The sequence below is a fragment of the Strix uralensis genome, chromosome 1 (assembly GCF_047716275.1).
Source record: "Strix uralensis isolate ZFMK-TIS-50842 chromosome 1, bStrUra1, whole genome shotgun sequence".
NCBI lineage: Eukaryota > Metazoa > Chordata > Aves > Strigiformes > Strigidae > Strix > Strix uralensis.
In genome coordinates, this window is record NC_133972.1 from 139,569,282 (window position 1) to 139,597,265 (window position 27,984).

At 40.7% G+C, this 27,984-nt stretch overlaps 1 protein-coding gene across 10 annotated transcripts in view; it reads right to left on the reverse strand.

Moving 5' to 3' along the window:
* Positions 1 to 21,547: 21,547 nt before the first annotated feature.
* The window catches only part of STAU2 (staufen double-stranded RNA binding protein 2), a 172,941-nt gene continuing 166,504 nt past the window's right edge, over positions 21,548 to 27,984 (reverse strand). For all 10 annotated transcript variants that reach the window (XM_074882958.1, XM_074882976.1, XM_074882935.1 and 7 more), the window contains 2 exons: positions 23,510 to 23,598; positions 21,548 to 22,663 (listed from right to left, as the gene is read on the reverse strand). In XM_074882958.1, coding sequence (XP_074739059.1) covers positions 22,570 to 22,663; positions 23,510 to 23,598 — 183 coding nt within the window. In that variant the 3' untranslated portion in view covers positions 21,548 to 22,569. The remainder of the gene's footprint in view (positions 22,664 to 23,509; positions 23,599 to 27,984) is intronic.

Consider the following 27,984-nt stretch of genomic DNA (forward strand, 5'->3'; position numbering starts at 1 on the left):
TCCATTATAATAGTAGTTTAAATCTCAGGGGGGTTTTTGAAGTGTGATTTTGTGAGCCTCTCAATGGCAGTAGGCTCACTGGCCCTGTTGCTTGTTTCTGTGATGGACTTTTCTGTAGATGGACATGGATATTAACAAACAGCTAACTTTCTCATTTCCAAATGTCATGCATATGCCCCCACAGTATGGCAATGGCATTTGGGGGGCTGGTGCTGAGGTAGTCTGGCTGCTCTTTGGCAGAGCGTTGGGTGGCTGGCTACACACTGAGAGACAAACCTTGTAAGCAAGGACAACCAGGGAGCAACAACCCCCACGTTAGATTTTTCCTCTCACCTATTGCCAGGTAATATTCCAAAATCTTGCAGACTGCACAATGGCACTGACATTTCACCACCACTTTGGAGAATGAAGTGCCCCTGGAATGCTGAGCTGTGTATAAACTTGTCCCCAGTGTTATGATCCCTGCAATACTGCTGTGATTCATGAGATTGCAGTTGTGTTCTTTAAACACCCTGGCTGCTGCAGTATATGACTCTCTTACTTTTGCTATTTGGTTTTGTTGCCTTTTTTTTAAAGGGTGAGTTTCCCTTCCTAATGGACCACTGAAAGATAAGGATGGGTGTGGAAGAGGACTGAAATGTGACCTGGTAATATTAGCATCAGCAGACCTGCCAGCTCACTGCCTTCTACAGTGGGTGTTTCAGATTATTTAAGGACTTCCCTAACCAGCATAGCCACACCGCTAATCACAGGAGAGCCTGTAACAGCTTTCAAACCTTGTATGGCCCCAGGGACCACACACTGGCAAAAAGGTAAAAGCTCGCCATCTCTGTTGGACACGACAGGATCAATCAGAGAATTTCCTTTGTTCACCACAAGAGGTTCACTCGCATTTCCCAGCCCACCTCCAACCTACCCCCCTAGTGAGTCCCGGGGGCGAATGTGACTTACCTCCAAAAGAGAGGGCTGCATTTAAAGAGATCTGGAAGATACTGCACCCCACAACGGCACAACAAAGCTGTTGTGTCTGCCACAGCCTGAGGATGAAGCAGATGCCTGTTGGTGAATTCATCTGGGCTGGTGTGGCCTGTCAGTACCCTTTAGTAGGAAAATCACAAACCAGTCTCTTACTCCACAGAAATTTGAGGGCCTTCTACTGTTCTGTGGGTTCATGGAGAAGTGTAATACCTTTTTTTTTTTTAACAAATTTTCTTGTTTCAAATAGTGATGATGACAGTCCAGAAGTTTGACTCCTGATGTGGCACTTCATACTGTTCTGAAACCAAAAGGTGCTTTTCCAAGCACTTTGCAAGACAGAAGTCCTGCACCTGGCAAGGGAGATAGAAGGGAGCTGAGCAGGTAGCTGGCTGGGCAGGCAGGCAGAAACAGAGTCAGAACTGCTACATTTCCATTTAACATTTTAATATTTTCAAAAGAAATCAGTTTCAGTATATTTGTGTTTTCAGCAGAAAGAAAAAAAAAACATTTATTTAGAAAAGCTTTAACTAGCTGTGGTGGCAGGGATGGTGTCACTCTCCAGGCCATAGGAATCATAGGAAATCTTTTCCTTGCTCTGAATCTGCTCTGAAAGAAGCTTTTGTAGATCACCAGGAGGAGGCTGTGCAGTTGCTTATACAGTCACTAAATTGCGTCTTCCGGACTTAATAAAATGTTGAACCAGTGGCAGTGGTTTGATCTGAACAATCTAATCTTTAAAATGATGTGTCTGGTATTTCTGGTGACTAAGAACTGAAGAAGAAAAAAGCTTGTCATTATCCCTGCTCACAATGCCTCCCCCAATTTTTATTCATCTTGATAACCTCAGTCATTCTCTGCTCCCAGGTGAAAAAGAGTTGGGTGAGTCTGGTTGAAACCGCACCCCTTCTGCCCAGACAAAGAAGTGCACCGTATCGTTACAGTGATGAGAATATTCGGGCTGGGGATACATCAAGGGCTGTGAGCCCATTCTTTCATGTGAAATGGAAGACAGGTATTTAATTTCTTTGTGTTCCTTTGAAAATGCCCACTGAGATGACACAGGCACAAATCAGACTCAGCCTACACAACTGTGAATGCCAAGGCCCTGTGTGGGATAGGTAGTGAAACCTTCCTGCTCAGTGAAACCCAGGTTATTTGACAGAAGCATCTCTGGAAAGGAAATTGAACGTTGTGCCAAGCAGAAAAATCAAGGTGTATGATTTATTGGTATCTGGCCTGCCTCTCCAGTGCTCCTACCCCACCTTAATTCTTCCCTGTATGCTTTCTGTCTTAGACTTGTAAGCTCAAGGTGTTGAGGGAGAAGAAGGCTGACTGAACATTCATTTCCTGCAAGGGTTTCCTGTATGATGTAAGAACGAGAGTGGGAGCAGCAAACAGCTCCTCAAACATTAACTGTGTCGGGATGTTTGAGACTATGTGAAGCAAACAGTACTCAGAGGCTTGAAGGAAAATTTTTTTCATTGGTGAGTTTAATCATTAGGGGATTATTTTTTTAAAGTTTTCCTTCTCCCCAGATCTCATAGGAATTTGAAGGTTAAGAAGGGGCCTAACAAGCTGAAAGGAAATGTCCCCTCTCTTCAAGTTTATTATTGAAAGTGGCCAGATGTCATTTGTTTGTGACTAGAAAAGGGAAGTTATATTACAGAATGTTACACTTCAAACCCCATGGTAAAAACAAAAGTGAAAATGGAAAAGCATTCAGCTGCAGTCATTTACATTTGTTATCCACAGCCTGGGGCCCTTTGACATGAGATAAGAACTGAATTTTATCACATTTATGTACACTGTGAGTGTTGTGTGTCTTGTTCATTCAGTTGGGTGTTCATCAGATGAATCTGAAGCCAGCTGGGGTGGTGGGTGGTGGAGCGCTAGTAGAGGAAATGCACTACATGAACTGGTTTGAAGTAATCTAATGTTAATGCTTTTTTCTTCCCAAGTCCCAGCTGAAATGCCCTATTGCACTTGGACTCAGAGCTCTGAATTGTTGCCTTGTATGGGTTATGAGATCTGCTAAGAAAAACGAAGTTCTTCAGCAACAAACTAATTATTCTGGCACTTGATTCTAAGCAATAATCGGAGTGGAGGAGGTAGAAACACCATAGCTTGTAGCTATCCTACTAACTTTAATAAAGAAGAGGCACCAGGCAAGCCCTCTGCTACCATTCATGGATTCATATTAGCATTAAGGATCTTCTGCCACTGCCAAAGAATGAGGTGGCTTATACTACCCTATAGCACACCAGCAAGGACTCAACATGCCTACTTGAAATCATTTAAGCTGTTTTTCTTCTTCAAGGCATGTGAAAGAGATAAATTCATCAGTAAACTCATATGTCACAGCGGAAATTATATAGGTGGTATGACATGAGGTTCATGTTCCCTAGACACAACCAGTTGCTATGAACTTCGACAGTGAAAGAACAACCTGGAATAAAAGACACATTCACGCTACAAGTATGATTCACCCTACCTTCTCCATAAGTCTGCACAAGAACCAGTCACAATTTCTATGCCGTGAATAGCCAAAGTGTATGAACAAGAGGTGAGACCAGTAATTCCTGTCCCATAGACTTCCAAACATGAGCAGAATGTCACGGCTTCCAGCCATATCACCAAGTGCTGGATGTGCCCTGAAACACAAACAAAAATCTCTGTGCTGTCATGCAGATTCTCTGCAACTTCTTTCTCCCATATGGTTGCTTTCTGTGTGTGTGCATGAGACTAAGTGTTGGTAACATAAATGCCCATAGAATTGCTGTCCAGAAGCATTTTTTTTACCAGCCAGGAACTACTGCCCTCGAGTAATTACATCTTGAGTCTAGGAGTTCTTAGACTGGAAAGGGGTTAAAAAGTGTTCAAGTTTCTTTGAGTAATATAATGGAAAGAATAAAATGAGATCTGTTCAGGACATGCTGGTTATTCCTGTGTTAGTAAATTAAATAGTACCATGGAACATTTCCAGGCACCAAAACATGTTTATGTTGTTAAATTGTTGTTGGGGTCCCTGTCACAGTTCTGGCTAATGCCAAGTAGCATTATCCTAAAATTTTCCCAGAGTTTGTCAGGAGATGGCACAGGCTATGGGTCAGCTCCATTAGGTAGAGTGAATGTGCCTAGCCCTTGCTTTGGTGGGCAAGAAAGTTCAGGAGTATGGATGTACCTAGAACATGTCTCTAGGTCTCAGGGTTGGCAGAGTTTGAGTTACCATTATAGATATAGCTACTGGTGACAGAAAAAGAGAAATGATTTTTGCTAATGCCACTCCCACTTCATTAGTCATACAAACAGCATGCTTTGGAAGGCTACAGGAGACATACCAGAAAACCCCTGGAGACAAACTCCACGCTTTCTGGGGAAAAGAACCAAGGAAGGGGGACAAAGAGCATGCCCAAGCACTGAACAGAGAACGTATCCAGCCTGGGATGGGCAAAGGTTACTCTGAGCCTGAGGGCCCCCAGGCATGCTTTCTCAGGTGTCACCATGGAGAAGCTGCTAGCTGTGTGCCAGGCCACGTGGAGGCATTCGGCTGTTCAGGCTGTATTCGCGTACCACTTTGAAGAGGTGTGACTGTTGCTAGTGACACCTGTGCCACAGGATAGGGCTCCTCCTGCTCCAAGGTAACTCTCTGTAAAGGGTAGCTACCTGAGAGAAGAAGAGAGGAAGACTCAGAAGGCCATCTAATGGGTACCTTTCTGGTCATACTGTCATCAAGAAATGGGATCTTATCAGGACGTCTGTAAAAATGTCTTGGGTAACAAGAAGAGAAAGGGTTGGTAAGCTATTGGCAAAGGGATATACATCAGCATTCACAAACTGATTAATGGGATATCCTTTGAGAAAAAAGCAGTTGGTCCTTCTCAAGGAGATCTGCAAAGTAGCAGTGAAGGAGCTGGGTGCTCACCTCAATATCAGAGTGAACAATCCATGCATGATTGTCCGGGCACTGCAATGGAGATGAAGTGTCACTGAAAGACCCATACAAACTGATTACCTGTGTAATCAGTACCTACCTACTCACAGCAATCAGAGGACTAAAGACAGCCAATGAGGATGCAAACTAAACTGTTTTTCACTAGAATAAAACTAGGGTGGGATCATTCAAAGCCTCTGGAACAACACAACACCTGTTAGTTATAGTGAGTGCTGTTACTGCCTCTCAGATACAACTATTGGCTCTGTCTCATGTGTGTCAGCGTTATCCATCCCAGCTGGTTGAAATATTCTGGATTGCTTCACAGATCTGGTACAGATAGGCTGTCTCTGAGTCAGTGAACTGCCAGGTCACAATGAAAACATGTTTTTCCTCTGTGCTGTCTTTCTTCACTAGCCTAATTGCCTTGGAATTTGACATATACAGGTTATGAGTGATTTTGTACAATTTAATCTGATCAATTGCTCACAGTAATTTATCATTTTCCAAAAGTGAAGAAATAAAGGTATTTCAAAATGGAAGTCTAATTTTTAAGTCTTCTGTTTAGGCTGCACAAAATATAAGAACTGAACCCTTGCCTTAAATGTGCAATCATAGACCAGATACAAGCAGTGGACCTGACACAAATCAGAGCAGGCTTGATCTAGCCTGGGCATTAAAAGAACTTTTGTTTTTGATCTGCCATGCAGCTTAAGGTCAGACTGTCCCAACTGCAGATAATACAAACCCCTACTATGTATAAGGGGTAAAACTTTGATAGGGTCATTTGGCTTATTCACTATAATGACAATACCAGACAAATGGCTGACATGGGACTCAGAGGGCATCATCCAGTATGCAATCTGCAGGACCAGCTCCAATTGTGGTAGAGAGTTCAACTCCTCTCCCCTCCCAAGCGTAATTTGTGCCTAGATGGAGTGAATCTTTGGTATGGTGTGTGGAGCAGTCATCAGTCTTAGCTGGCCAGGACAAAGCCGAAAGGTAAACACAGTGTGGTGAGAAGAAACCATTTCAGTCAAAAAGAGGATCTCAGAGATTTGTGTTCCTGGCATATTCCTATATTCAGTGGGGTTTTCCAGCACAAATTAGCAATGGACCAATTTATATGTGCTCAGTGGACTTGGGCTCACAGACTGAGCTCAGCCAGAGGATTCCAAGAACATTCCTAGAGGAGCAGTATTTGCCCTGGAACTGGACGCCATCCGTCCAGAAATACACCAGATGAAGAAGCAGCTGCTAGAAATGAGGCAGAAAGCTGACTGCCATGAACCCTGTACATACTGCTCTGTGTCTAATATCCGTGAGGAAAGGGGGATTCTGATCTGGCTCACAGAGTTACTAAACAGCAAGGACAGATGATGAGTTTATGCTGCAAAATAAGGGACACTGCATAACATGGGAGAAACGTCAACTGTGTGGAAAAAACTCAGTGATACAAAGGAGTGCTATGAGTACAAGGCTGGACGTGGCAGAAGGAGCACCATCAGTGTCTTCTAGCGCAGGACATGAAAGGAAGGGCTAAAGCCTGGAAATGAGGATCATGTCTATCAGTGAACAGCACTTGAGATTGAATGACAGAAGACAGGAAAGACATATGGCTATACTGATCCAGGTCAAACATAAGTAATGTTAAGATTATGGAACAGGGGGTCCAAACCTGGTACAGCCTGTAGCTCATCCAAGAGAGAGTGACGAGGGAGTGTGCCCTCATCCGCACGGCAGTTTTGAAAATGTGACAAAGCGGGAATCTGAGTGCGGTCAGTGCCTGGCTATTTGTGTAACAGGGCCGAGGGAGAAGGAGCAGCACAAGGTGGGTTCAAGAAAGACTCCTGTAGAGATGCTTTGGAGGGTGCACAGAGCCAGCCCAGCTCCCGTCCTGGTGCAATGGTGTCAGCTGGGTTAGGACCCTCTTGACCCTCTGTGTAGAGGTCTCCATGATGTCTTCTCCTTCAGTCTGGGGACATGATGCAGTGACACCTGGCCTAGCCCTGAAGCCAGCCAGTTCAGGCTCAGCAGGACACGTCTGTTCAGACTCCATACTACGCAAAAACAGCTAACCCATTTTAAACCATGATGACCTCCTGCTGTCACTAATCTACAATTGTCCATCAAAGATGGAGAAGACCTGAGTGAAGTGTGTCTTATTGCAGCTGGATAATTATGAGTAATGTCAGCTAAATATATGTTTATGCCCTAAAAAGTGATTACACAAGATTTAAGCCGATTATTACTTGGAGAACTCTACATGCCAGTTTTAAAGCCAGTTGGGATTTAGAGCAAGTTTCACTCATGTTTAATTTCTTAAACAGCATAAAGCTATTAAGAGTCAAGATAGTGAAGCATCAGACATGAATACGCACATAGCTGAAGAAGTTGTGATGTACCTGCAACAAGGATGTATTCTGATGAACTTAAACATGCTAATCACAGCTGTGTCAGAGAGGTGCTGACTGGTGGTAGTGGAGGTTCAGGCTTGTCATTTTCTTTTCTGAAGCGACTGCCTTGCTGGGTGGTGGCTTAGTCTTGAAGATTTCCGTTAGCTCTAAGCCAAGGTGTAGAGCTCCATGAGTCCTTATTCTCCTTAGCACATCTCTTAAACATTTGGCATGATCAGCTTTGTGAATTCATGGGAAACTGCTGCTAGTACGTGAGCTTGTCATCATAGCTTGTCATTGTCTAAATGTAAAACCACTTAGAGATAGTGACGGCCAGGAAGAAAGTTTTGTTTCACAGTGGTCAGAATTGTCTAAGCATGAAAAGGTGCAAGAAGGGTTTGCTTAGAAACAAACATTCTAAACAAACATTCAAATGAGACAAGACCAAAGAAATATAAATCATGTTGGTGAATTTTTCAGAATTACGTGTACAGGTTATAATGGAAAATGTGTTGCTCCTTTGGCTCAGAAACCTCGGTGCAATTTAGAGAAACACTGGAGTTTGGTTTTTTTCTGCTGAATGAGGTGGGGGTTCCCACTTTCCTGGAGTATTTTGGAAATCCCTAACCCTTCTCTTCATGATCTGTAATGCAGCATGCCTGTGTAGACTTGAAACAGTTTCTAACACAGTCTTTCTTGCCTGTAACCTAACTGAAGACTTTTGACCACGCTGCTGAGTATGTGCTATGCAGGCTGGTTCAATAAGGCAAGACACTGTTAAATTCTGACACTGTCAAACAACACGTTGAATTTTCTTCAGTGGTCTTGAATCTCTGAGATTACATCTTTAACACATCAATAACTTAGCCTCTGGTTAGCAAGGATCGCTGAAGCATGACTAATCAGCAGATGAAAGTGTCTTTGTGGGGATTAGCTTTAATGAAAAGAAAAGGGATAGTTATTTTGGTAGTTTGAAATCTTCCATAAATCAAAGCGAATACTGACAAAGCAGGTTCATACGGTAAGAATGAAGCTATTGTGAATAAAATTAAGGGAACAGCTACTTTTATATAAATCACAGGCCAGGACAGCATTTGTAAGAGAGTTCATGGGAACAAGATCATTTAACTTCTTCAGGTGTAAATAAGTGATATTTAACTAATGTTAAAGCATCCCTAAAGAAAAACAGATCAATGACGGTCTTTAGTAGGGAGTTTCTTTTTTGGTTTTCATTTTCTTTTCTTTTTTGCATGCAAAGAATACCCAGCTAGTTTGTCTTGGCCACTTTGTTCTGTGCAGGGACAAACAGCCAACATATAACGTCTTTTTTACCACTGCCAGAGGGGAGGTCATAGCCAGAGAAACTTTAGTCTGGATCACTGATAGCAGCTGTTTCTGCCTGGTGTAAATTAGAAAGTTTCTTGGTCTTCTATAATGTGGCTTGGAGGAGCTCATGGGGGCCATGGGGATAGTGGCAAGTAGAAAGAAATGCAAACTCCACACCTTCTGGGGAGTATTCATGTTCAGCTCCTGAACTTTAGACCTCCTATATACTCCTGTGCGGTTAATGTGCTGTATAAATAATCACCCCTTGAGCTCCTCTGGGCAGTGACTCAGAGCACCCACACTGAAACCTTAACACTCTCCAATGACTGTATGGGAAGCCTGAAGTTAAACTGCATGTGTCAATGTACCTAACCTCTCCCTTCCCTTTATGTTCTCCTGTTGGTTTATGCTGTGCCTTCTCCATTACTTTATTGTTACTTTTAAATGTAATCCTTGCAGATGTGAGAACAAACCCCAACTCATAATCGTAATATAGGAGTGGGTCTCTCTGTCTCTGACTTAACAGAACATCCTTTCAGGTAGCCTCAGACAAATGTAAAAACAACTCAGATCCAAGTTCCTTTGTTTTCAACTATGCTTTTGTACTGCTATCATATGCACTTTTTGAGAAAAAGCTATTAAAACACTTGGTCTGCACATTGCAGGAACTGTTGCTAAGTGGTTGATTGGAAATCACAAATGCTTGCTCATCACTCTAAAGAAATGTGGCATTAAAAGTAAGGCTCAACTTACAGTACTGCTCAGTTACCATATTGGAGGGCTTCCCACACTCTGGAATCTTTCAGTTTGGGGTGGTTTTTTTCTTTTATGTTTTTTTCTTGTGCTCTCACAGCACAAGATTTCATGGGACTCCTGAGTGAGTGACAGAGCTCTACTGAAGAGTTTGTGAATTAAAGTCTTACTCTAAGCTATTTAGAAAGCAGCTTGTCTTCACATTTTTAAGACAATTTCCACATAACTGAGGCTAATGATTAAATATTTAATATGGATCTCTTTTCTAACAGGTGCCAATTTTTCCTTCTTCGTATACAAACATACTTTCTATTCAAAGTCAGTGGGAATGTGTACATGTGTGTGTATCTGGGTTCTAAAATCATAGTTCAGTTATTGCAAGTTTTCTAGGGAAATTGAAGCAAATGACTATGTGGTTACATAGCTGCAAGAGTAGGATTAAAAAATTATTTTCATGGAAGAATTTACCATACTTCCTGGTATAATTACTCCTCCATTACATAGCTTTTAGGGTCATGGTGAAAAAATAAAAACCCCAGACCAACACAACTCTGTAATTCATGATGTTTACATGATTCATAATTTACAATGGGAAGGAAAAGGAACATTATGTGAAAAAATGCTATGCACATTTTTGCACAACATTCTACTGATATATGAATCATGCTTGTCTTTGGTTAACTCAAGGGAAATAATCTCAGTAATGTATGTAAGGCAGTCATGCCCACATGTCTGGGGTTTTTTATATCCAGATTTCAGTGGAAAGAGAGATACTTTTTAAACAGATGGCAAACAAGCCCCTTTCCCCCCAACTACTTAGCAAATTTAATAACATAGCTAATTATAGGACTGTGTATGTTGATCCATTCATGTGCTTCTTCCATATATTTAATGTCACAAGTCAAAAGGATCTGTGGAATTGCTGGTCAATGGCAGCTAAATTACATCAGACAATATTCCCTCTTCAAGCATACTCTTGAGACCAGATCTCTTGGGATTTCTATTGGCAATTCAGTACAAAAACTAATGTAAAATTCTGTAGCTGCAGTCTGGCAGTGATGTTAAGAGAAGCTGAAATGCACTCAGAGGTGGCATATGCCTGGTCTAAGGGGATATCCCATGTCACACTTATTCTCAAAGGTCAGAAGGAAGAAGGTGAGGACAGCCATTCCCTGTGAATTTTCCCCTTGGTTGCTGGCTGTGTCATGGGGCCATGATGCTCCTATGGCTGTTGGCAAGAACAACACAAGCACCTGCTGAGTTGGTAGGACTGTTCCCTTCCTCACTCACTGCATCTCTTTTAATCTTTCTGGACCCTCCACTTCACTGCAGAGGACTGGTCACAACTGATGAAATACTAGACCAGGTCAGCACTGATTCAAGCATGTCAAGCACTTACATATACTGAGAGCTGCCTGTTGCGGGTCAGCGAGTAATAGGAGCCACCACTTAGACCTGTGAAGCATCAGCCCTATATTTGACTGCAAGCAGGAGAGAGCTGGGGTGCTTCTTGGTGGTGCATCTAATGTTATTTAGCACGCGTTACAGCTAAAGTATGTATGATGCCATTCATGCTGGAGGTCAGAAGCAACTTTGAAAACATGCCTCTACGACGGGAGAGGCATGCTAATTATCTGTGAGGACAATGGCTCATTTCACTGTGACTGACAGTCTGGAGTACCTTGTACCAATAAAAGCCTGATCTCAAGTATCAGATGCACTGAGTAAATATATACAGGGTTCTTACATCAAAAGCTGTCTGTACAGTAAGGAAAACAAGCTCAGAACCAGACCATCTCTTGATTAGTTTTATATTTGTCATATGTAAAAGATTTGTCAGTCAGGAAGATCTGGCTGTTTACATCACTGGCTCTTTTTATGTAGAATTCAAAGCATATTACTAATAAAGTATAAAAATTCAGGTTAAAAAATGTGAAACTTTTAAGAGAAAACAATAATATACTGTCTGGAACAGGTTAAACACCAAAAAAGGTAGAGAAAATTTAGAGTATCCAAGTTCCATAATCTATGGATCTGCCTACACGTATCTGTTTGCTTCAAGTGCTCTTTGTGATCTGTCAGAATTATTTAAAAACTTTAAAAAATGTATGGAAACAAATTTAGTCACGTATCACAGACTAACTCAGGAAAGAGAAGAGTCTCACAAATCACAGAGGGATTAAGTTGGGGGGGATTCAGAAAAGTGAGGGTTGGTGACGTCTGTTTCTGTTCAAGTGCCACCCTCACCCTCCAAGTGTAGGGGCGAGGTGTCTCTCAGTTCATTTAACCATTGTGGCACCCATTCAATTCCCTCAAAATGCTGAAAACTCAAAATATTCATGCTGCAGAAAGTGGCTGAAAGCTAATCTCCTGTTTGACTTTCCCTGATAATTTCCGTCATTTTTTTACTTCCATAATTAGAATTATTTTCTCCCAGATTTTAACTCTTGGAGCTGTCAGAAAAGCAAAACTGCAGTGAGTTTACAGGCTCCTACACTACCCCCACATAGGCAGGGTTCTTCTCCAGCCATTTGGTCCATTTGTACACCCCTTGCTGGGATGGAGGTGCTGATGCTCTGGTCCGCTGCTTGTCCCTTCAGAGTGACAGTCCCACACTTCTATGCAACGGTCTTCACCTGAAAAAGCTTCACCCTCTCTGCTACGATTGGTTTTCTTTGGGGCCTCATCCCAACCCCACAGCTAGTCTGTGCCTTTACTCTGAAGGCAGCAACTCTTCCCCATGGATGTATTTCTCTGAAGTGCCTTGCAATTCTGGAACAACCCCTCCCCTGCCCCACAAATCCTATATTCTTCCCAAAGTCTGTAGGTTGCTTTTAAAAATAGAGCATGCCCTGGCTGCGTGTCTCACTGGGCAGAGGGCCTATTGCCTGTCATCCTTGATGTCTCTCTTACTACTTGTTTCAGCTGGTTGTTTTCTTGGTATTTAAAGGCTCTGTTGTATTCCACACTTTCAATTAAGGAGGAAAAATGCTCTCTGTGTTGTAAGAGTGAAACTGGCAGTTGTACGCTTTGGTTTGTAGCATAAACAGTTGCACAAGGATTCATTGGCAACCTTCCCTTCACTAAGGAGGCTATCGGCTAAATGTCACAGATGTGTCTGGATCTTGCCAAGAGCTGGAAATGTACTGGGAAACTTCTGAAAATGCCCTCAATTAAAAAAAAAAAAAAAAAGCTCTCAAGGACACGTGCTAGCTGCAGCAGAGGATGGAGGGTCTCTGAGCATATGGTCAGAGTCTCTTCTTGTGCATTCCTCCTTACCTCTGGAGTCCTCTTCCTCACGTAATGAGCTGTGCCTCTCCCCCTGCTCGAAGTGAGTCTTCCTCCTCAGCAGCTCACTTCTTCCGTGTGGCCTATAAAGCTGAGCTTTTCCTTCTTGGTAACAGGATCACTAATAACATAAAACATTAAAAATGCCCTAACCCCTTGACACCTTCGTTATAACCAAAGCAACAGCATGATCTTATTGCTGGAACGCTTGCCCTCCCTTCCCTCATCACCCATGATCACTTCATGGTTTAACTACAGCCTAATCCTGCGAACACTTCCTACCCAGCAGAGCACTTACCAGCGCCTAAGTAGCCCACTGACATTGGTGGATTATTCCAGGTAGTACGTCGTAGGAAAGCTAAAGAAGTGTTTGTACCACTGGGCCATTTGTTTTGCAAGCTCTTGGGGGATATTATCTTCTGTCTATAAAGAATCATGCACACGCATGGTGCTGTATAAATAATTAATAATAACAGAACTCACAGCAAACTAGCACATATGGGAATTCATACCACTGGCTTTCCGGGCCGCTAGAAAATCACAGAATTATGGAGTTTGGAGAAAGCCTCATATCTGGGTTTGTGGAGTTCACCTCACTTTGGGAAAGTGTTTTCTCTTCCTCTGCACCAGAGGAAACATTGAAGGACCTTCACCTGGCAAGAAATGCACAGGAAGCATATTTTAAGTTAATCCAAAATCTGATGAGTATCTCCCAAAGGTAAATTAAAGCTCTTATCACCCTGTCTAACCTTTAATTGCATAACACAGGAGGTCTGGATTTTATCAAATTATTGACTGTTTTTGTGTTAAGATTTCTTTGGCTTTCAGCAATGTTGCACAGATTGTTCCTTGGTGAAGGTCTTAAGCAATAAAATAAAACTCTTAATTTTATTTCCAATGCACTTACTCTTTTTGTTCTCAAGTTTTGTTGTACCCTTTTCTCTCTGAAATATGACAGAATGAATCTGAATGGATCCAGGCTATCAAAGAAAAATAAAAGATTAAACCAGGGAAAGCAAATATGCAAGCAAAAACAGAGCTGAGAGGCCACAGAAGCTTGGAGCTCTATGTGATGTTATAAAACAACTTCTGGATTAAACAGAAAAGCAAAAAACTCAGTTTTTTAAAATATGATTAAGAAGGAAAATAAACCTAAGGTACTTGTTAGAACATAGGTCACTCTTGACTTCAGATGCTATAGATGGTTTCTGATTCCAATAATCCACGAGAATAAGCCTTTCTGTAAAGATACTGAATATGTCATGGTCATACGTTTCTCAGACTTACATCACCTGTTGCTCAGAGGGAAGTTCATCATTCAAGTGCAGTAGTCATGAAGGAAGGTTGTTTCCTTCTCAGTAAGAAGACTTCTGTTTCCTTATGGGGAAGGTGGCATATATACGTCATATTCAACTGTTGTACTTTCCACATGCTTTTGCAGACCAAACTGAATTGTAAGATGCACAGGGTGAGATTACTATGAATTTTTGTTCCACTGATAATGTCTTTGATTAGCAGGTAGAATATACTTTTCCACCTTCAAAGAATGTTTTAGCCACCAAAACATGGAAGTCACCTGGCTACTTTCCATCTCCATGGAAACCATTCCATTTTGTAGAGAAGAGTTTAATATTCAGTGGTTCAGAAAGTACAAAAGTGAACATGAATAACTGCTTCTTGATTAGCTAATATTGCTATTTCATTATTTTAAGGAAAAAGCTTGGAATCCCAGGCTCCTTCTGTCTTACTCTGCAAGTACCCTAAGCACCAGGTAATGGGAATGCTTTTCATTTCTCACTAAGTCAGGGAATTCTCAATAGATCTGTCCAAAGAGGACCAGCTGGAGAGATGGATGACACCCTGCTTCAGCAGAGGCTACAGCCTGGTGGCTCAGGGTATTCTCTGAAGCAAGGTGCAGAAAAAGAAGTTAGTCTCCAGTCTTAACTACTGAGTAAAAAGCAGATTTTTGTCAACAGGAGTTCCTCCTTACCAGTACTTTCTATCTTGCCAAACTGGTAAGAATCCCTGAACGTCTACAGGATAGGTTATCCTCTCCTTCAGAGAAAAGGAGCATCCAGCGTCAGAGCCCCAGTGTCAGGAGTAGGAAATAGTTCGCATGGCTAAGATCAAAGTGCTTCTGAACATGCCCAGAAATGGAGATTTACATGGGCAATTTTCTGCTTTGAGAAGTTGACTGTCTGTGGACTTTAAGACATTTTGTGTTAGATCTGGGGTGCACAGAGATTTTTCCATACCTCATTTGCCTCCAAGGCACTTAAACATTTGTGTATCTAGAACATAGGTGCTTCTTAAAATAGCATTCTGTTTTCAAATTAGCAGATAGATTATTTGTATACATATGTTTAAAAGGACACAGACATACACACACAAATATATGTAGTTTGAATCGATTCACACACAGAGTAACATACAAATATATATATAATATTTAAGCATAGTATGCATATATAACAATATAATATGTTCAATATATTATATATATATATAAAAAAATATTTAACTCCATTCAGAAAAGCCAGTTCTGTCCCTTTTTCCAGATTTTGCAAAATTGCTCCTTTGTGTTTATTCTTCAACTGAAACAAAATGTGAAGGACTTCTGTTTGTAGAAAGAAAGCAAACCATTATTTATTTGGGAAGGATTCGTTAGGGTTTTTTGGTAACCCAAAATCTAAAAGAAAATAGCAAAAAAAAATCATGGAAGTTATTACATCTCAAATTCCTCACAAACTTTTTTTTCACAAAAATATTTTCACAATCTTTCTGAAATCTGTGTGGAAACTTTTGCACCAGCTCTTGTGTAAATGCAACAGGTAGGAGTACAACTGATGCAGAGGGAAGGGACATCTGCACTTACCTTCAGATGCCTGCAAAATCTGCTGCAAAATTTTGTACATAAGGGTGTCAAGGCCTTGATGGTGTCCTTCCTCCTCAACAAGCCACTTACTTTTGCAGGTCTTCACAATAGGCTGATAGATCTGCTGATATTTCAAAAGCAATTTCAAAATTACTCCAGAGGTGATAGTCAAGATAATTGTGCCCAGTTGGGATCAGATTTTCAGAAGACATCAGAAAATCTTATCCTTTCTGGTATATTTTAGCTAGGTCAGTGCTATTAACATTCTGGCCCTGGGTTATTTTGTCTATGAGTTAGAAGAAACATTGAGATAGTAGCAACATCTTTCTCTGTGCTGTGTTGATCACATGCAACAAATATTTCACAATAATAAGAGTAGCTTTGTTGAAGTGAGCTGCATAAATTGGCTGCACAGCCTTAGGTCTCATGACTTTTCTTTTGTAAAGAACTATTTCTTTTCTGTGTTCATTTAATTGTTTACTCCTACCATGTATTGTGCATGGTAACTGTAGTCTCTGCTTACCAGATACCTATCTACACTATTTCTAGTACATCTGTAAACAATTCCCAACTTTATGAGTTATCATTGGAGTTGAACTTTCAATCACCAGTAACCCTAGTGATATGACAACTGGGGACTTGGTTAATGAGGCTGTGTGTAAAAGCTGATCCAAGTATAGTTACTGTGTTGCACTCTGGACTGGTACATCTTCCTTGACAAAAAACATTTCTGCACATCTTTATATTTTGTTTCTGCATAGGAAGAAGCCAAGTTTGGTTTGCAATAAATTGTCATTTTATGGTAATACAAGGCAAGAAAGTTCAGTTTAAGTACTTGGGTTATCACACTTATATTTGATCTATCTTGTTACATGGCTTGGGGGAACAATATTGAATTCAATTCAGATTCTACTGAAGTCAATGGACAAACATCTACTGCCTTCAGCAGAGTCAGGATGGAGCTCAGTCTTTCAGTTTCAAAAAAATCAGGTATATTTTAGGCAATAGGTAATTCAATTTTTGCACCACAGATGGATGTCACATCTTGATTTCTTTTTCTCTACCATATTTAAATATGTTTTCTTTGCTTTGAACCACATGTGAAAACCTTCTATCTTTAAGCCTAAATAAATTAAAAAACCCCAAAACTAATCTCCAGCCCTTTTCAACTACAGTGAATTGGGGGTGGGGGGTGGAAACAGGCCATTATAAAACGGGGCATTAGACTACATTGACTTTATTACTATTGCCCTTGAACATTTTTAACAGGTGACAGTGACTTATAAAAAAGGAAAGTCTATGTTGCACATATAATCACAAACAAAAGTAAATAAGCAGACTTGGGTGATCTGTTTTAATACACAAAGATATTTTTAATATATTGTAGTGAAAAGCATAAACTGTTTTAGCCATGTTAATTTTCCTCTCATTTATTGTGTACTGCTGGATAAAACTTCATGGGTATTCAGGCTCCCCTAGATTCTGGTTACCATAAATAAAGGAAAATTTGGCCTTTAAATAAGTTATATTTTCAGGTTAGCAACCACTCTGTTTTGCTTTCCCTCTTCTCATAAATCAATTATTGAGGTCTATTTAATTAAGAACAGATTAGAAACATTTTCATTGTTGTTTTTTAAATTTCCTTTGTACTGAAGTGCTATGGAGTTAAAACACCAAGCACAAAAGTGCACAGCCAACCATGACTAACTGCATAAAGCAAATAACAAGCTGTATGATCAAAAACGAAAGCCAGTGCTCTTCATGTGGAATAATAGAAATCATACCACCAAAACACTTCATACACGTCTCATCTACCGACGTACACACTTGCTTAGCTCATATCACGCCTCAGGAATGCAGTTACAAACAGAAAGGGACCTGCACGAGAGGTAAATACCCAGAGGGGAAGCCGCATTTCCCTGTGCCTCATCCCAACGGTATCTTACCCCTTCAGCCTGAGGTTCATCAGCTGTGGGGAAGGAAAGACAGAGCAAGCTCTTACTAAGGACATACTTCTCTCCTTCCAGCTCTTCTGGAGATGTCCTCAGGGAGCTACGCCAAATATATGTGCTGAACACTATTGCTCAGTGCAGATAACTTGCCATGTTTGAGCTGGAAGGCTGGTGAAGGAGAGTCGTTATCTGTTCCCACCGGTCACAGAACCATGTCCCTCCAAAGCACACAAATTCATCACGCAGTGTTGTATTCAGGGCTCTGATGTAGCCCCTGCCTTCACCATCATTAAAAATAACCTTCCACTCTCTGCTGATTTTTCTCAAGGGTTGCAAAGGCTATTCTTATATGAGCAAAGAAAATCTTACCTGCTTATGGGGTGCAACTGAGAGCGGGGAAGTGCTGAGTGTTTCTGAGACATGATAAAGAAATTTTACCAAGCATATTTTTTTTACACAGTGTTTTGAAACAAACAAAAAACCAACCCTCTGCCTATTAACTGGAAAATAAATCCAGCTTAATTTTTTTTTTTTTTTTAACTGTCGCTGCAGGATATGGGAAACTTTCTGCTGTTTCGTGGGGAATTAGAGCAGACCAGGGAGATGAGAACAACAAGCAGCCACCCACCAATAAAATGCATGTAGTAAAGTACTGTCAGAGAGATCAAGGGCTTTGCATAGACTTTAGGAAGGATTCAATTTCATTGTCACTTTAGGCCGAGGAAGAGGAGATTCCATATTCCTGCAGTCATTCATCCCAACTACTCCCCTATTGATTTTTAAAATCTGTTGTGGCTCAGCCCTTTCCTCATGCTTCAGAGGGGAGAGATGGCAGCAGGAACAAGAGCTCCTGAGGTTCCTCTCTACTTGTATCCAAAGACCCTTTAAAAATGCTGCTGCTGAGCGCTAAATCTTTTAAATCCTATGACTTCAATCGGGGGAAATTATATGCCAGCATTATTCTCTCTTGAATCCAGTGGGGACTCTAGCTGAGGAGTAAATCCACTGTAGATGGAAGGTGAATGCTGGGATGGCTGGGAACAGAAATCTGCACCCTCTTCTCCAGCTCTATGGACCCGATGATGCATTAGTTGGAAGCAGCACATCTGCCCTTTGGATATCAGTGCTACATGTGTCAACGCAAGAACAGAAACTTTCAGAGCGTGTTGAGTTGTTGACAGGCCAGTGTGCAATTGGAGATGATAACTCAGATATAAAATTAACCATGTGAATTCTCGTTCTTCAAATCGTATCAGATACGCCCATTCACTCAGTGATGAGCCTTTTCCTGTGCAATTTCTTAGTTCACTGATCCCCTGAAGGTGTTAAGAAGATTTTCAGAGAGGATACCTGAGGGTCCTATTTTCTCTTTAGCATAATTCCTCCCATTAATGAGTGTTATAGGTCCAGAACTGACGACAATTTGGGTTCTGAGTCCTTAAAAAGTTGAACACAGTGTTCACCACAGTGTCCTCAGCAGTCTGCTAGATAGGCAGTCTGTCTATCCTAAGCCTTGTTCCTTATTCCTGCCTTATTCCTAAGCATCAGTTTGCACCTCAGATCCACATTGGTAAAATATGGCATTTGCTCATCTTTGAAAGTGCTCTGAGATCCAGGATGAGAGGTGTTTGATGTGTGCTAAACAGGGAACTAAACTATTCTCAGTGCTTTGCAAACAGAAGTTTGACAAGGTCTCTACCTCAAAGAAGGTATAATCTAAAAAATAAAAATAAAAATAAAAAAATTAACTGCTGTCATAAAAGTAAACTCAACCATTTTATAACCAAAAATAACATTCAAACATATTGATATTCTTCCAGTGTCCCTCACTACCTAATTATTAAACAAAACTAAATATAAAGTTTGATGTGTTCCACATTCTCCTATTTACAAACTCTTACGTTATTTTAGGAAGCAAAATCAGAAAAAAAAAAAAAAAGATGAGGTTACTGAAGGAAAATAAAGTGGGTTTTAGCTCATGGGACTTAAGCCCTCCCCAGCAGCTTTCAGATGTTGCCAGCTCAGGAACTAAGAGGAACAGCTGTGAACCAACAAGGCTGAAGATCAGAGACAAGTCCACTGGCTGCTGCAACATCTCTGGTTCAAGAATTTTCCTCAGGCTCTTGGGATGTTGCTAGTGATAACGCCAAACTACATTTAAAGTGCATTTCTGTATATGTGTGTGTGAATATTGCAGGATTGTCATTGAGAAACTTCTCATGCATGATATGCAGGTGGACAGATTGAAATCTCTTCATTGAGACAGGAGTCTTGGAGTGCCTTAGTGACACCAAAATGACATCCCAGGGTTCAGGTGAGGTATCTTGATGAGCTCCATACTGAGGTCTCTGTGATCCCATCCATAACTGTAGGGAGCAGGAACTCTTTCTTCAGATTTATGCCAAGAAAAGCTTTGTATTAGCCTTCATTGGAGCCTCTTTGGTGAGGCTTTTAACCTATGGCTTGGGAGGTGCTTTAAAACCGTGACCTGTGTGCACTTTACCTTAGGCTGCACAGAACTTTCTGACTTGTAAGTACGACAATTATTAGTCAACCCTGCATTTGGAAAATAGTTAGAAATCTTGCTACTATATGATCCTCCTCTCCCAGTCTGCTCCATGTTTCTATAGTTTCGAGAAAAAAGAGTGAGCCCCTCAACTCAGTTACTTGCCTTGTTTTTTGTCAGTCAAAATCAAGCATGCTTCTGACCAGCAAGAGGACCTGTGATGATAAGTTTCACAGAGACAATCTTTTTATACTGTTGTCTTGATTGGAGGGTCTGAATGAGCCATCTTAGGCCTACAGAGTCAGTTTTGTGCTTTCGGTTGCAATTTGCTTGTTTAGACTGAGGCAAACATCACTGTGCTGTTCTCCACATGTACTGGAGCAAGCCTTGCACTCAATGCAGAGGCCACTTGCAACAAAGCAACTAATCTGAAGTTTATTGGGCCCATTTCTGTGGCTATGCCTAGAAAATGGCACCAAGTATCAAGATATACCTTGAGCTTCTGAGCAAACTAGTACAAAGAGTTTCTCTGTAGTGACAGGACAGGGAACTGTCAACGCCAGGGAGATCATACCGCTGGTCTCCTTGTCACATTCTCTCCAGCAAGCTCAGCCTCTTGCCCTTAGGACAGAGTTGTCAAGGAATGGGTTTGCCTCTTCCTTTTGTTCTTGTTCTCCATGGAGGGGACAGTAATGCCATTTGTATTCTGCATAATGGCAGGCACTGCTAAAGCACAGACTGACGCTGTTTCTGAGCTCTCTGAGCTGGCTGCTGAGGTGAAGGAGCAGTAGAATTTCTGCTGCAGTTGCCAATTAGGCAGGTAACATATCCCTGAGAAAGATAGTGTGCAAGAGCTACTTATTTTTGTATGCTGCTGCCTGAATAACTTGAGTCTGCCAGGTGCCAAATGCCTCTGGAAATCTCCCAGTTCAGTGGGAACTCAAAGGTTCAGCTTGTTCCTGAGTCTTTTATGGAGTCAGACGCTAGAAAACTGCAAACTTTTAGCACAAAGGCTCCTCATCTGCTGAGGGGAGAGTGAATCATACCCATGAGAATCATTAAGTAGAAAAAAGGACTCCAAATTTTTAGTAACCACTGTTTCTGTAAGAGCATGATGCATGCTACCCTGAAAGCCTGTCCCTGAGGTGAATCAGTGCCACCATACCTTGCACCATTTCCTTACATTGCTGTTTGTGTGCTTTCCTGTGTGAGTCACTTGGGTTGTGATCCCTGGTTTATACGCTTCTAAAATCTTGTGCAATGTTGTCATGACTGTTATGCAGTTGGTAGAAGCTTTATGTGTTTATTGTATTAGTTTCATGTAAAATAAAATATCTGTATCTTGGATTAATAAATTACTTAAATGCCAGGATGACTGGTCTAACACAGTAAGTTTGTAGAAGGTGGTGGCATGGGGAAAGGTAGGTTGAACCCTGGCTTTGGCATCATAGCCAGTCATTGGTTAGTTTGTAACTAGGTTTTTTTCACTCCATTCTCTTAGTTGTCTACCTGTGAATGATAAAGAAAGAGACGACACTGTCATTGTACACATGAACTGATGTGGTTTTACTGCATTTGGCCACACACTGAAAAGAAATATGCTGGTACAGAGCAGCCACAGGTCTCATCTCTGCTGCCACTCCTTTCACAAGAGAATGATCTTTACATCAACAGTTTTCCATCCTTGGCTTGATAACGTTTCAGTCCTACCTTTTGCTCTTGGTCCGAATGCAGAGATTAAAAACACTCAGTTGATGCAAACGGTGGGTTGATACAACACACAGAATGGGGTGTAGATGTGCTTCACACAACAGAGAGCAGAATTGAAGGGGAAAATGTTGCTTGGAGGCAAGACGCCTCTTTAATTGATTATGGCAAGGAAAATCAAATACCATATCTGTTTTTTTTCCTGGAGTATATTGAGACTGATCATAACTAACATCTGTTCATGTTAAGCAAATACTTGTCATGATTTAAACTTCTGTTTGCATACAACTCTGAGTAGTGCATCTTAAAGTCATACATATTCATATAGAATGAAAAATGCATAATGTCTGCATAAAAAGATAAGCTGTATGACTATATATGAAGACAACAACTACAATTCTCACAGCACTGTCATTGGTTAATTTTAAAATATTCAAGCATTATTTAAAAAACAGTAAGCTGAACTTAAAACTACACTACGAAAAAATTGTATAACTGAACCAATGCTGACTTGTTTTCCTCAATATTAATCAATTTTAAAGTTTCCCTTTTTTTTTCCTAACACTTTTTGTTAATTAGTTGTTATTTTAACCTCCAGTAACATGATCAGACTTCTTCTGCCTCTGGGCAATTGAGTTATGCTCTGATCTTGAGTTCTAAGGGAAATGTTCAATTTTATTTTTTTCCACAGTTGAATAAACAGTACCATGTATACTATCTCTTGTGTTAGAATAGTGTTGTCTTCACATAAGACTCAAATAATGGTTTTAGTCATTCATTTCCTTGTACACATACACCCTATTGCGTGTTGACAGGTTTATAAGGATGCAGTGGCAGCCGTGGGTGCTGGGAAGCTCCTAGACGACAGCCTTTGAATCCTTGCAGTCCTGAGCAATGGTGCCTGAGTTAGTCTGTTTATTGTCTGCTTTCTCTCCCAGATGCTTGACTTGTCTGAAAGATTAATACATTAACAAGAGTGGTAAGGTCCAGGGTTGCACATCTTTAAGACATGTTTATTACCAGATGGCACATGAGATTCAAAGGTCACTGTGGAAGGTAACATTTTAAAGTGAAACAACAATATTTATGTTCAAATACTATGCTGATGAGATCATATGGAAAAATGGTTTTGATTAGATTAGTTTATAAACAGCCACAATATATCTATTGAAAATTCCAAATGTCACTTTTAAGTCTTCTTTCTTTTATTCTATTACTTCCTAATTTATTTAGTAACACAAGACTACCTTCTTACATAAACAGACTAGCAGCTGGAAAAAAATCTATACTGGACAGAAAATCCCACTTTCTTAAACTGAAAATCCAGTGAGAAACCTGGTTCTATTGTCTACTACTTAAAGCTAAAATTCCATATAAGAGCTTTTGAAGATCTGAAAGAAATTTTAACTTTTAAACTCTCTAGGGTAAAATCCATCTTGCAGACACAAGGACTTATTGTCAGATAGCTATCCTTATTTACAGGCAATATCATGTGATACAACATATTTAACAAAAATCATGTTATGCTACTTACACAGAATCCATACAATGAAAAGAAAATCCTTTTCTTTAGGATTTCCATAGGAGGACTGACTGTCTCATAGCTCATTAGTAAACATTATCAGTAACACTAAACCTGAAATCTTGTTTATCCTCTCAAATTATCACAAACTCTATGTAAATTCCAGAGGAAATAGTTTTGCACAGGTTTAAAAGGGCAACTAAGCTCTTAATTAACATTTCTTATCTACCACGACACACAGGCATTAAAATGTAGAGGATTTACATGGTACTTACTTTTCATGTGATGTATTCTCAACTTTCATAGCCCCTTCCACTGGATCCAGTCCTTGTTCTGAAAACTGTTTCAAGGCACTTAACGCTGCCTAAAGAAAAAATGAGTTGTCAAAAAACCCACTGACACAACTGTATTAACGCCAATGAAGGAAGGTGTGTATTTTTGATATTCTAGATTTAAATATTTTCCTGTATATTGAAGCCGTTTAGGCTACAGAGCTAACAGAGTGGGTACATAACAGCTCCATGATAAACAACTGTGGTTGTGCACAGGTCTGAGGATATCTTCTTCCTGGATATATGAATGACTTCCATTTGTGTTAATGCAGGCTTCATCACCTTCATGAAGAACATGATATACTTTTAGGATTCTTGTCTCTCTGGCCTGTAAAGTCTCTCCAGCTTCCCCATGTGCTTTTCTAGACCCCATGTTTTCTGGAGCTCCTATGGACAAACTCTTGTCTTGTAGATGATTGCAGAAGGTATGAGCAACAGCAATAGGGTCAGCAGGACACTACTGACACTCCAAGGCTGGATCTCAACAACACAGCAGACTGGTGTCTTATACATAGGTAGTGAAGTGTGCTAAACAGGGTGAGCCAATATGGGATGATTATGAAGCATCAGCAATAGAAGACTGATCAATTTTCAGCTGACATTTTTCTGTACAAGTGCATTCTTTATTGACCAGCTTCTCTCTCATCTTCATGAGTCCTGCTTTAGGACTCAAAATTGTTCTTCTCTCCCCCCTCTAATTGTTTTGGTAAAAGACTATTTTTTTGTAATTAATTTAGCACAGGTTGATTATGAAACTCTCAGACACCACGTGGCTGACTTTGAAAACACACACAGCACAATAAAACAGTTGAGGTCAGTTCTGTCTTGAAGGTGAAATGTAAAGCAGAACTGAAAAATGGATTTTTCTCTTTAATCACTAAGATGCATTCAAAACTAATCACAGGGGAAATAAAAGGTAACTTTTCACAGACATTGTCATCTAAGGTAACATCTCAAACACTGAAACTGACTGCAGGCCCTACGGCACTGTTCTTCACAGTGAGGCAACAACTGCTCTCTCTTCTTCATTGTTGGGACAGGAAGAATCCATGTCTCTATCTTCTTTTCCCACTCTTCTTGGAGAGCAGGGACTCTGTCTGGAACAGGAGCTGCCATTGTAGTGAAGTACTAGATTTGCTTTTGTACTAATTCTTTGCCTGGATTCTCTCAACAGCTCCTTCCCTTGAAAGGTATGTTTATACAACTTAAATATTATTAAACAATGTGTATTTTGGTGATCTGACTAACAGCACAAAAATTGCTAGGCTGCCCTAAAGTAAAAGACCATATATTCCAGATGTGTCTATAGCAATGACTAGCTGCTACAGCTTCAGAAGGCTGTACAAGGTACTCCCACCCATAATGCATAAAGGTAGAATCTTTCTAGTCTGTGAAGTTTTATGGGTTTTGCCCTAGCAAACAAATAAAAAGCTAACCATTTTATGAAGTGTCTTGGTAAACCTCAGATTATCACTGTCACTTAACCATCCACTCTACCTTTACCATGTGTTCTGGGCCCACTGTATCTGACAGCTAACCTGCTCTCTATTTGCTCCTTCTTCCCATCCATTGACATAATTTTGCCCTTCATCTTAAAATCTCCACTGGCCACATCTTTTTATCCTTTTTCCATGCTATGGCTAAGGGCTGAGCCTCAGCTTCACCTGAGTAACAGCTTCTCCCAATACAGGATCTTTCACTTTTATCACCCATTGAGTTCCCCAGTGAATGAATTCTCCCTTTCTTCATTTCTTCTGGTTTTCTTGACATTTTGATATATTTACATTTTCTTTATAAGACAGCTTTCTCTACTGCTTCATAATATCCCTTGTAGTTTTAGATGTGCATTCTCAACTCCTATAAACTCTAGTCACCATCTGCCTTTGCATCCTCAATCTTGACTACACAGTAAAATCAGTTAGTTCAACCCAAATAATTTCTCCCAATGTCAACAACAGTTTTCATTTACTCTCCTCTCAACTTCTCTGTTTCTGCCAGTAACCTGACACATTTCTTCACCCCCATTTCTTTCTCTCCTCCTCTCCCTGGGGTCCTTTTCATCACTATGCAAGCACTACTCATCATGTGAGGAAGGGGAGTGATTTGGGCACCTGTGCTTCCTGGCACAGGACTGCTTCCCTATTGTATGTTAGTTGGTCATGTGTCAGCAACTATGAGAACCAAACAAGTCAATGGGTAGGGACTGGCACACAAGAATCTCTTGTCTTCTCATAACCATTTGTCCTGATGCATATTAGCAAAACAATCAGTATCTTCTTTCTTGTGTATGGTAAACCGAAAAACATTATGAGGTAGCACTGCAAGGAGAGGAGGAAGCTGACACATCTGCTCCTCCTACACAGTTTAACTGCTACCTCATCTGTTTTTGAACCCAGCTTGTTTACTTTTTTATATCCATTCTTAGCTTCCGGGTCTGATGTGTGAATTGTAAACTTGTTGTGGAAGATCTGTTTGTTCAGGTTATTTGTTTGCACAGTGGCTTGGACAAAAAGGCCCTGATCATAGTTGGTAAGAAGTAGAGCCAAGTAATGTTTCATTCAAGATTAGATCACTGGTTGATCATATGATACGCAGCAGAGTCTGATCTTGATCAGTGGTCACTGAAATCCCCAAATCATCAAGAGATTAATTAGACCAACCCAAACTTCCTAATTCCTTTCTGGAAATGCTCTGAATATGAGCACATCTGTTACTTACTACTGTTTTAATCATAGAACTGGCTATTGCAAGGCATACCACATAAATTACAGAACAGCTTTCAGTGTTGCTTTCCAGAAAAACTGCTTTGGAACTTCCTGGAGGAATATTAGCCGCTATCTCAATAGAAACAGATCACAAGTGCATCTATTTGCTTCTAACAGCAAGAGAAGAAGTACTACAATACAAAATAACGAACTCTTTGCCTGCAAGCATGGATCATTACGTGGGTGTCAAGGAAGTAAATATGGAACAATTAGAGGAAACATAAAATGAAGGCATGATTCAAGGTGTTTAATGATAAGCATGTTTAATACCAACACAACTTCCAAATCCTAATGCTTGTAATGTGGTGCGGTCTCATTTCTCCATCTCACCCTTCTTCAAGCCATGCCCTTCCCAAACTGAAATGTGATATAAAATATAAGATCTCAGCTCTATTGCATTTCTGAAACCAAATATCAGAGGGGGGAAGCTAGAGGAAAGCAGTCCTGTACCTGTATCCTTGATCTTCCAAGTAGAGGTGTCAGGGTGTTTCTGTGAGCACTGTGGAAGAGCCAGCCGTTTACACTGTCCCTCACTGCTAGGCTTCTCACCTTTGCTGCTCTGGAAGTCGACAATCTCTTCCAAAGCTCATGTTTCTCACTACTGAGTCCCCACTCCCCAGATCTGCCTCATTCCCACATCTTTCTCAAGTCAGTATCTCTGGGCTTCCCCTCCCTCCTATCCACCCGAGCTCTGACTTATTTTACAGCAGAGGTGAACACCTCTATTTCTTCACAAATCTCCTCCTACCCAGGCACCTAATTTTTCCTGCTCCTAAATGCTGTCCCACCCAGGACCCCCAGCTGCTCCCAGCTCCCAGAGCTAAACTTTCCTTCCCCAAGTACTCCCAACCTCCTACACCCCACAGTCCCTCTTTATCTTACAGTTTCATAATGTGTTCCAGGTTTATATAAGATCTGATTTCTTTTTCATGGCGCCATGTCTTTCTCTCCATAAGAGACCTTTGGGGGAAGCCAAACTACTTCTATCCCATCTTTTGAAACTACATGTGAATTTTGGGAAAGTTTCTTTCATTTTTAAAATGTCTATTCATGAGATGTGACTAAAGGGCAGTAGAAGTGTGGTAGAGAGAGCCTTGCGGGGTCTTAAAAATTCCCCCTTTTCTTTCTCCCATAGCCTGCTTATGTTTGGGAGGATCAGCAAAGCTGAGAGAAGCTGGTAAAGAATCTTAATTGATATCCTTAATGTTTCTCCTCTCCCCGTCATGCCCCTAGACTGACATGAAGATGCTGGATTCAGGAAGGAAGCTGGTAGCTGGGAGGTTGTGACCTGAATAGTCAGCAGAGTGACACAGAGCCCAAGTAATCTGCAGCAAAAAAGAGTTACAAGGAGACACCGGGCTAATTTAATCCATGATTCAATTCTATTAGTCCCAACAGATTTACACTACTTGGCTTAAATATAACTTGTGAATGGCAGATAACTTAGGTTAAATGAAAAGGAAAGAAAAGAATGGAACATTTGACAGTGAATCTGGTGAACAATTTCCTCTTTTAAAGGCTCAACACTTCCTTCCATTGATATTTTTCTTACAATAGAGCATCTGCACAGATATAGAGAAATTCTTCTCTCCCCCAGAAGATTTTACAACTGTTTTGTGAGTGAAGCCCCATAGGTTACAGAACAGATGTCCT